Source organism: Fusarium phalaenopsidis (assembly GCF_050370095.1).
Source record: "Fusarium phalaenopsidis strain FUZ10S chromosome Unknown contig_32316, whole genome shotgun sequence".
NCBI classification, from domain to species: domain Eukaryota; kingdom Fungi; phylum Ascomycota; class Sordariomycetes; order Hypocreales; family Nectriaceae; genus Fusarium; species Fusarium phalaenopsidis.
This window is the reverse complement of record NW_028145399.1, coordinates 1,326,594-1,336,999: the sequence shown is the minus strand read 5'-3', so window position 1 is coordinate 1,336,999 and position 10,406 is coordinate 1,326,594. Positions and strand designations below refer to the sequence as shown.

The following is a 10,406-nucleotide window of genomic DNA, read 5'->3' as shown; positions in this document are numbered from 1 at the left end:
AACCTAATTTCTTAAAGAATCTTAATATAATTTTTTTATTTTTTTTAAAAAAAAGCCTTTTATAGAGAAATAGCCAAGTATACAGTGCGAATATGCTTTTTTATATACTACCTTATAAGAAGTCTTATAAGATTTTTTTAAAAAATATATAAAATAATAGCTTATATAATAAACCTAATACTAAAATTCTATTTATTTTAAGTTATATCTTAAATTTTAATAGCATTTTTAATTTCTCTTTTTAAGGTAGAAATACCTTTATCACGCAAGCTATATATATACGTTATATATTTATATATTATTTATTAAATTATTAATTTATATTAAAAATATTAAAAACATTTTTAATTGATTTTAATTTAATTATTATTTTTAATTAAATTATTTTTATTATTTTTTAATACTTAATCTCTTTAGAGGTAATATTCACTTAATTATATTCATATAAGCATTTAGGCACCTATATTGCCTCTACCTCTCTCTATCCTTCACTTAAAACCATCTCATCAAGCTAACAATGGAGAAAAGGAGACCAACAAGTGACCTCGACGCCGGTGGCGATTCCCATCACCTGGAACAAGATGGAGCGCCTGCGCGAAACACAACACCACCACCATATTCAGGCCCCTCGACCTCGTTGATCGCCTCAGCCTCATCCCCCCCCGAGGCCGAGACGGCTCCGAAAGGCCCAACACGATACCCTGGATTGCCACGTCTCGATTATCATCTTTACTCGCCTCCTCTCTTCAAGCTCTCCAATGACTTCAAGACGCTCTCATCTCGTGCCGAATATCTGTCGTCCAAGCCGACCGCCTTGGTCTCACTCATCCGCGCTCAAGCCTCGGTGCCACCCAAGCCCCAGATCCATGTCCGAGGCAGCCGGGGTCGCAAGGTTGACTTCGACATCAAGCTGAACCTGATGAGCCTACTAGTCCCAGATGATGAGAAGCAACGCATCGACTACATCCGCTGCGTGGGTGATGGGGAGCTGGCTTACCGCGGAGGCGTAAAACCGGATGTGCTTCCCGAGGTTGGCGATGGCGGGTTAGAAGAATGGTGTCGCCGCTTCGTGGAAGACACGGCTTCTGTCAAAATGTTTGCGCTTGATCGCGTCGTGGCCAATCTTGACACGTCTTGGATCGAGGGTCAGCTACGAAGCCTAGTTGCAGCGCTCAACTACCGCGGAGTGGTGGATGTGACGTTCGTCGTCACCCATAGCCGCGTCATGGTGCAGAACCCGGACAAAGTGAACCCATTTTTCACCAGCGTGACCAGCCTATTTTCGGGCAAGAACAAGTATGAAGTGGTGAAAGCAGTCTGGCCCTTTGCTACCACCAAAAACGGCGAGCCAGGTCGACGATGTGTTGTTCAGAGCGAGGAAATCTGGTGGAGAGAATGGAAAGACCCTATCAAATATGCCATCTCCCAGAAGCGCCATGGCTGGGTCACTGTTGAAGATAAACTGGAAGCGGTTATGGAGGGCAAGGGACACGAGACGGGGACAATCGACTGGGGGCCTGACAACATGGCATCATGAGGTATGAGCAGAGATGACCGTTGCTGAGTTTCGCAACTTTATAGAGCCTCAGCGGGACTGCCCTGGGGGCTAAACCTTCGTGGTGCTCAGTGACGTCCTCAGTCGAGATAAAATCGTAAGTCATTGGTAGTTAGGTGTCTGTTGTCTTCTGGGAATAACGCGATGGAGGCAGAGAGTTTGGTCACGCATTTCGAGTCTACTGTCTACATTTCTCTCGCTTGAGGTAGAGCGCATATGGGCGGATATGTTGCAAATGTTTTGTAATTTGTGGTTTTTAGTTCTATCAATTGAACCGCGTCTAGAAAGAGTAATACAGCGACATTCCTTCTCGAGCATGATTGACAGATATAGATCGTGATCCAGGTCACCGCGAAAGCTCAAATCTACCACAGTGCAAGACCAAGCATCACTAAGAAGACATTGATAAGTAGAAAAAGTGAGAATAAGGCCAGGCTGAGTCACATCTGCATGTTGTTTGTCTATTTCTCAACCAGCGTGCTTGCTCACCCGGTTCAGAGTTACCTATTAGACATTGCAACAGCAATAAAAGGAAGATCTATCTCCTCTAAGATTAGAAGTGATTTAATACAAAACTTGTTTAAATAATAAAGGAGCTACCATATGTATTTTCTTTCTTTTGCGTCTATTATACCTCAGCCTTAGGGGAGGATATGCTGATGCCATATTTCTGCCGCCTCTCGGGCTTTCCTTGGCCCGCATGACAAGAAAGCGGCTACTCTCATGAGTCACGCCGTCTGCACCGCCGCAACTTCTCCTGGGACCCGTCGTCAATCACCCGGGGAAATAACAAAGAGTGCCTATGAGTCAGTAAGGCATATTGCCGTTCACTCAGGCCTCAAATCATTAGAGTCAAGAATACATACATATGGATGCTTGGCCGCATATCTCTTGCAATTGAAGAAGACACAAGCACCTCCCTCTCTCGTAATCATACATTGAGCTACCCTTCGCCAACAAGTACCCCTCGCTTGAGCCCCTGTTAAAAGAGGGGCTGGTTCACTTCCGCTCAAGTACCTTTCTCTCCAGCACAAGTACCTGCCAGCCACTAGGAGACAGGGGTCGAACCAGCATTTCCCGCTTTACCTCACTGGGTAATAGACTCTCGATTTTGCTTCCCTAGTCGGCAGCGCTCTCACAGAACCTTAACACACTACGCCATCCAGCGTCTTATTCACAAACATGGCGAATCCCGACCCCACGTCGCAATTCGCGTTCAAATCTCATGAGACCGCGCTCTGTCTTATTCCGCCACGGCATCTTTGGTCATCAGTTGATCAGTTAAGAAGCCTATATGATAAGGCTTTCAGTGCTTGGCCTCCTCACATCAATCTTATTTATCCATTTGTCAGACCCGAGGTCCTCCCCGAGGTAACCAACCTTCTGCAGGATCTCTCGATTGAACATCAACCTCGCATCACCCTAGAAGGGGCGGATACGTTCAACCACAAGCATCACAACACTATTTTCTTCCGCCCATCCCAGGGTTCGACTGCCGATATCACGCAACTTCGACGTCGTATTTGCCATACCCTTGGCCAGCCGCGGACAAACCATGGTAGCTTCAAACCACACATGACCATTGGACAGAGTGAAGACTCAAATGCTGCACCTCACCACTTTCTTGTTGAGAAAGTTCGTTTGTTGCCTCAATTAGCTTGGGATGTGGACTCCATTGCAATTCTGATTCGAGACGATGCAGCTTCAGGCTCCAATGGATCGCGACCGATGAGGCTTTGGGGTACTCTCGACCTTTCAACACGTCTTCTCACTCGACCAACATCACCTCAGGATTTCAGAGACTCCTCTGAATCTACCTCCGATATCATTTTCCAACCGCCTTATCATTCACCTCAGCCATCCGGACCCTGGGCAGTCCTGACGCCGCCTGCCCCTGTCACCAATGACGAGGAACTCATTCTGGATCGATTGGTCATTGCATCATATAATGTCTTGGCCGAGTTCGAGTGGCCTCCTCAGTCAGTTCGACACTCGGGCTTAGTGGATAATCTACTTTCCACCCGCTCAGCAGCCGATATTCTCGTGCTCCAGGAAGTCACAGATCACTTTCTCCCTGTCCTGCTGGCCGACCAAGAAATCCGTCGTCGCTATCCATTTGCCACACACGGGCCTCCAGGCCAGTTTGGCATTGGGCCACTTCCCAGCCTTCTCAATGTCGTTGTCCTGAGCAGATTCCCCCTTGAATGGCATCATCTGCCCTTCCAGAGAAGACACAAAGGCTGCACGGTAGTCCGGTTCCCGACAATAGGCATACGTGACCGCAACGCGTGCTTCAGACCATGGATTCTTGCCGCCTGCCATCTCAGTCAAGGCCTCACCGATGGTGCCATTACTGCAAAGAAGCGAGAGGTTCAAAGGATGCTTGATCATCTGTCTGTTCACTTCCCGCAGCATCCTTGGATCCTGGCTGGTGACTTCAACTTGGCAACTTCATCTTTCACCATTGATGCAGCCAGGAAAAAGCAGGATATTTCATCACAGACCGTTGATCACTTGCAGAGCATCGATCACATGCTCCTGGATGCCGGTTTCACGGATACCTGGCTGGCAACAAGGCTCGAGTCTGGGGAATCTTCCGACGTTGTCAATGACAAGCGGAATGTCTTGGACTCCTTCCAGGGTGAACAAGGGGCTACATTTGATCCTCTAACAAATACTCTGGCATCTGACCTTGTGGGCAGTGGTTTGAACAATCGCCCTCAGAGGTACGACCGGATTTTGGTCAAGGTGAAGGACCAGTACCACCCATTGGGATTCAACATGTTTGGCCAGGCCCCTTTGCAGCCAACGGAGCAAGGCGGACCGACGGATGCTAGCGACCACTGGGGCGTACGCTGCCTTCTACTACACTCTCCGTCTACCGAGATATCACGGTCTTCTGTGCCAGCGATGGCCGTTCAACTGCAACGGGCCCCAGCGAGTCTCGCCGATAACGAGGTGCTGGAGCATTTCCTGGGGAGCCAGGGGTTTCTTCCGACGGCCCATGAGAGAGTTACGAGGGCAGAAGCTCTCAAAGCTCTTGAGCATGCGCTTCTGGATGCTACGTCGTCAGTTTCGCAGGGTGATGCCCGCTTTGGGCCTGTCCTAATTCTGGTCCCGGTTGGCTCGTATGGTCTTGGTGTTTGGACAAGCTCATCTGACATTGACTGCCTATGCATTGGCTCTATAAGCCCCAAGACTTTCTTTGCTCTGGCCGTCCAGAGGCTGAAGCGAGCAGCAACAGGAGGCATCAGGATCCTGCGACGAGTCAAGGCCAACTCGGGATACATGCTGGAATTGGAGGTTCAAGGGATCAAGATGGATCTTCAGTATTGCGCTGCAGCATCAATTGCAGAGAGGTACGTACAACAAATATGCACTGATGTATACTCATCACCCTAATCGTCACTCTTAGATGGCCTGAAGTCATGAAGCGTCCTGCAAGCGATCCTGCATTTGCTCTGCCCTTCCAGACTCTAGCAAAGCTGAAACCTGTTCGCGATCTATTTTATTTGCGTCGCTCCATTCCTGACATGGTTCAATACCGCATGGCCCATCTGTTTATCAAGGCATGGGCCCAGTCGCGAGGTATATACTCAGCCAAGTTTGGGTTCCTTGGTGGCATTCATATAAGCGTCCTCCTTGCACCGTTGTGCAAGATGCTCGCCAACGATGGTGCAACCGTTTCGACAGCCGACATTATCGTCACTTTCTTCCAGCACTATTCACGGTTCGGCTGGAAGACTGCCCTCGTGTTTGATCCTTTCTTCCACAAGGACCTGCGATACAACCGGACATTTCGAGAGCCCCTCTGTCTACTGGGCTGGCACGCCCCATCACTCAACACTGCCGTGAACGCTTCTGTTCCCACTGTGGATGCCATCGCCGCCGAGTTTGAGAGAGCCGAAAAACTTCTCTCCGTGGAAAGTTTCTCATGGAGTAACCTCCTAGGCGTCGCGCCTGACAGCCCACCAAGCTCTTCGGGTGGTCCTGGGGCCACAGAGTTTCTTCAGAACTACAAAACCTACATCAAAATTGACGCACACTACTGGGGCCCTTCCCAAGAGAAGAGCGGTCGGTTCATTGGATGGCTTGAGTCTCGATGCGTTATGTTGCTAGTTGGTAAGACAGATAGCATTGCTGGGTCTAATAGCAAAGCTAACTTTCAACACAGATCTTGATAGGAAGGTGAAGAATATCCATGCGCGGATCTGGCCAGCCAGGTTTTTGGACATGGCCTCAAGCGTAGAAGGGCCCGGTGCTGAATACCATGGGCAATACTTGATTGGTCTCTCGCGAAACGGTGAGGAGCCTAACATGGACGATGCCAAGGCAACGCAGGTTGCTTTGCAAGCAGCACTCCAGGAATTTGAGGCGAGGATCCGTCGCGACGAAAAGTACTACGATGCGCAATTCTGCTGGATGAGCGCAGCCGTTGTCCGAGCTCCTGAGCTGGGCAACCTGGAGCTCGATCAAAGTCGATGGGGCGAATTTGCGGGTGATACGGATGACGAGGATGAGGACGATGAAATGGAAGAGGAGGAGAACGACAGCGACGGAGAGTCCCAGTCGACAGCAAAGAAGAACGTGGCATCGTCTCACGGCTCCAGGGCTGCTGTTGTGAGCAAGACGCCGGGACTGGGTAAATTCCGTACTGCTGCTGACGTGCTCAACCGACTGCGATGGGATGCTGGCTTCGATGCAAACGACTTCATAGTTGGCTATGAAGACCGCTTCCTTGGACCTCGTGAGAGGGCGGTGGAGCAGTGGAAGAGTGAGCAAACAGACGAGGAATTCATCCCGCAGCACCGGATACTCTACTTCAAACGCAGGAGCGACGGGGTTGTCGTGTGGGAGCGACGGAGTCGGATTGACGACATCTTTGGCAGCGGGATAAAGACCGACGGATGACGCTCGTGGCTGTGGCATCCATAGCCGGCGCCTAGCGCGCCAGGGATCCTGAAATCAAAAGGGCCACCCACCCAAGGACATGGATGTGCCTGGATGGATAGATGTCTGTGATAGACTCGGTGAGCTGTCAGATTAGGCGCAGATAGATTTCACGTCTGCAATAGACTCATCGTGTTGTTCGATCAGGAGTGGCATGCTAGCGTCCAAACTCCTTGCGCTGCCACGTATTGAACTTTGCAATGAGGCTGATGGTTACTCACTCGGTCGATTGGAAACTGGTCGGCTATTGAACTAGATATCAGGGTACAGCATAGGAGACAGACACCACACTCTCGGTCGTGATACGTCCGGAGCCCAAGGCAATAACTGCCTGTCGGTAGCTCAGCCAAGTCGGGCGGTTTTGATGCCCAGTCGGAGGGGTACAGCGCATTATAGAAGTGGAGGGAGGCCAGACGGATTCTCGAAACGGGTGCCAGGTGACAGGTGCCAGCTGCCGGGGTCTGTGGCATGGTTCCGAGTGTCGGGATTCCAAGTTCCAGGAACTTGGTGCCAGGTCTTCAGGGGTCAGAGTCACGTCGTTTAGTGGTTGCAGCCCATCTGCCATGGCAATCTTGTTGGGCCGTCGCCCGTCGAATACGCTCGCTCTGGCTCGCACTCAAGCTGGTAGAGGCAGTGTCGAATCTGCGCATGATGACGCGCTCGTTACCTACGTGGGGTGTGGGCCTGTTTCACGTTTCAATCCATCCAGAGACCGAAAACTGCAGAATCCCTGCCCGAGTGCCCGAGTGCTGCCACCAGGCCGTGGTTACCTCGACTGGACATACCATCAGCCTCACTTTCGGACCCACGGATGAGACCGTCGTGGCATTGCTGCCCCAGACCCCTGAAGATGGCTCAAGTATAAATCTTCGAGAACCGTCGATCAACTCCCCGTCGAGGAAGATATGAGCACCATCATCTCAATTCCGCACCAAGAACCCAGTCTACTGGACCAGACTTCTCCCACCAAACCATCCAAGAAGTTTCTCCCCCTCTTTATCTTCAACATGGCCATTTCCGAGCTTCAGCCACTTGTCGACGGTTGCTGCACTGCCTGTTGCAAGGCCAGTGACCTCGGCACTCACGACTATTGCGGCACTTGCCCCAAGTGCCCCTGATAACCCAGCATATAATTCGCCACTGTGTCTGCGTATCCAATTCGATTCAAGCATGTGAGAGGACTGAATGACACCGAGGTCATTTACTCGCCCGTGCCCATTCTCTTTCATGCATTGCATTCAAAGGTTGTAGCGACGAGGTGCAGGCTCACCTTGTCGCGCGGTGTCGGAGGAGTCGGGAGTTTGGTAGGGAAAGCTGTTCTTTGGGTTTGGCGAACGCCCAACAGAATGAAACCAGAAGGGGTATCATGGTGAACAGAGGATTCGCGGTTTGGTGTGTCATTGGAGATGGTTTACCGCGTGACCACGAAGCGTCGCATTGATATGAAGGATCCATGCATGGGCAGAATAGAGTACAAATAGCAGCAACTGCATCCATCGAAATTGGTAGTACCGTTCATTTGCACACGGGGCAGCGGGTTGCGCTGGCAGTCGTGAACAAGTCATCAGTAGTTGAAACCATCGTGGTTCAGATTGAGCTTCGTTATGACGCAAGGCTGAGGAAAACGGCAGCAATCGAAGATTTGTCATACTTGACATATTTGCCTTTGCCCTTGTCGATTTCGTGGTAGCGATCCCAAAAGCGGTCGTAGAGCGGCTGCAGTTTCTGGCGGATATCCTCTCCGAACATCTTGCGGACCTCACGTTCCATGCTGTATGACTTGTGCCGGGAGACCATGTCATCAAACGCACTGTTGAATTGCGTAAACTTCTCCTTGATCTTGTCCTTGTCTTTGCTTCCGAGCGCCTTGATGATGGACGCCGAATCAACGGGTCCAGAGGTGGGACGGTGTGAGCGATTTGTGTGGATAGTGTCAAAAAGATGCACTGAGAGGTCTTTGCAAATATCCGTGTATGCTGCTGTGCTCTTCTTCCGCCATTGATCGAGAACATCCAGCTTCGATTCCAACAGGGGCGATAGATCGGAGTCACGCACCATGCGTTGGATGATGATGACGGTGTTGGCCATGAATACTCCCGCAACCGCTCTTGTCTTGAGGAGCAACCGCGCCTTTTGGTCCAGACCCGAGAGAAGCGTTTCGATGGTGTCGAGACAGTAGTGGGCAAAAATGTCTCGGCCATCTGCCCCAATATCGAAAGACGCGAGGCTCGGGATCACATCTGCCGATCGGTTGTTGGATCCCACGTTAGATTTCCATCCACCATCGCCGATAGAGATCATGATGCTTGAGATCGGTCGCAGGAACTCCACCATGGCCTGTAAACGCTGCATCGTTTCCGAAACAAGTGGTATCGGTGCGCCATCTGACGGCAACACCTGCAAGAACGCAACCTTGCGTCTTGTATCCTCCAGTAATTCGGCAAGAGACGACTTGGCGGTCTCTCGAACGGGTTTCAGAGCGGCGGCGAGAGCCCCTTTTAGCTCGCCGGTTCGTGTGTCCAGGTTGCCGGACAGCGCCGAAACAATCTCGGTGACTTCGTATCCCAGATAGCAGTCTGTATTGAGATGATTCTTGATGTGGGCATTCAGTTCGCGCAAAGTGCGTGCCAGCTCGGCCAGTGCTGCCTGGCATGTAGCCTGAAAGACGACACCCCAATCCTCCCGGGTGAAGATGCTGCACACATTGTCATACTCTGCTAGGAATAAGCCCTCCATAGCCTGTGCGTAGGTCCCGATACCGTTGGTGCCTGCTCGATAGATAGCATCGGGATTCTTCTTCTTGGCCGTGTTGACGCTCGCAGCAGCTAGGTTGGCGAGGGATCCAGAGAGGTATGGCCCACGTACGTCAGCATAGATTCTGGCAACTGGGGACTCCGGTCCTCCTTGATGCTGACTTCCTGCCACGTAAGAATAGACAAGACCAAGCCGAGCGATCTTATCCTGAGGAAGCGCAGGGAATGGCTTGTCCTTGGTGATGAAGTGTAAAGGCTCGATGGATCGTGGTGTTTCTGCGCGAAGGAGGGTATCGAAGTGGCTTTCGAGCTGGTTGTTGCCCGTTTTGATCAGACGGGCCAGATCGGCCATCGTTTGCTGGTTCGCGCGCAGGTTAGAGGCTTGCATCTCGTTCAACGCCTTGTTCAGACGCTTTATGGAAGCCAAATAGTTGGGAAGGCCGGCCTTTTCAGGTCCCACCCGAATGATCTGTTCTTCGTCATTCTTGCTATCAGCAGGTTGGCGGAGGCGCTCGATCGCAGCGAGGACAGAATCAACGTCTAAGCTATGTCAGTGTTGCGCACATGTCGGGCCTTGTCGTACCACTCACTATTTCCCAAAGTTTGTAGCCGCTTGGTCTCCCCAGTTAGCGGGCCAGCAACATCGCGCACGCTTTTGCCAGTAGTTTCAAGCCGGTTGAGACAAGACTGGATTTTCCTGGTCAACTGTGTTGTCTTTTCTAGACGCGAGTTAAGAACATCGACCTCGGCCCTCGCCTCCTCGTCCAGCGTGTTGTGAGCACTGTTAACAAGTCCAACTGACATGGCTCCACGAATAGATGATGGCAAATAGAAATGGTGGCGAGTTTGTCAGGACTCGAAGCTCTCGGCAAGTCTCAGGAGGTGACAGGACGAGGTCATCAGCGTTGGGGGTAGCGACATCAGGTAGGTACGCAGTAGGGAAGGTGCAAAGGTCATTACGGTATCAAGACTAGCTCAAGTCTCAGCCACATGTCAAAGCCACGGGTCATTCGTTGGCTCCACTCGACCACTTTACGCGAACAAGTCGCGTCTGAAGAAGCGCGACAGCAATTTCAAGGAGCCCCAGCAACGCCCCGCCAGGTTCAGATCTGCCCCTCGATACACTGTTCGCATCGTCGCTGTGAGGA

The 10,406-nt window shown here is 51.1% G+C and overlaps 3 protein-coding genes across 3 annotated transcripts; 2 read left to right on the top strand and 1 right to left on the bottom strand.

Annotated features, from left to right (window-relative positions):
- Positions 1-517: 517 nt before the first annotated feature.
- On the top strand, positions 518-1,537 carry LRP88_12004 (uncharacterized protein; the record flags this gene model as incomplete). The annotated part of the gene is made up of 1 exon (XM_083248412.1): positions 518-1,537. The coding sequence occupies one exon, from the start codon at positions 518-520 to the stop codon at positions 1,535-1,537; it is 1,020 nt and encodes a 339-aa protein (XP_083095842.1).
- Positions 1,538-2,737: 1,200 nt separating this feature from the next.
- LRP88_12003 (uncharacterized protein) lies at positions 2,738-6,466 on the top strand (the record flags this gene model as incomplete). Its single annotated transcript, XM_083248411.1, has 3 exons — positions 2,738-4,914; positions 4,971-5,677; positions 5,730-6,466. The coding sequence occupies 3 exons, from the start codon at positions 2,738-2,740 to the stop codon at positions 6,464-6,466; spliced, it is 3,621 nt and encodes a 1,206-aa protein (XP_083095841.1).
- Positions 6,467-8,107: 1,641 nt separating this feature from the next.
- On the bottom strand, positions 8,108-10,062 carry LRP88_12002 (GTP-Rho binding exocyst subunit EXO70; the record flags this gene model as incomplete). The annotated part of the gene is made up of 2 exons (XM_083248410.1): positions 8,108-9,798; positions 9,849-10,062. The coding sequence occupies 2 exons, from the start codon at positions 10,060-10,062 to the stop codon at positions 8,108-8,110; spliced, it is 1,905 nt and encodes a 634-aa protein (XP_083095840.1).
- Between the last annotated feature and the right edge of the window lie 344 nt (positions 10,063-10,406).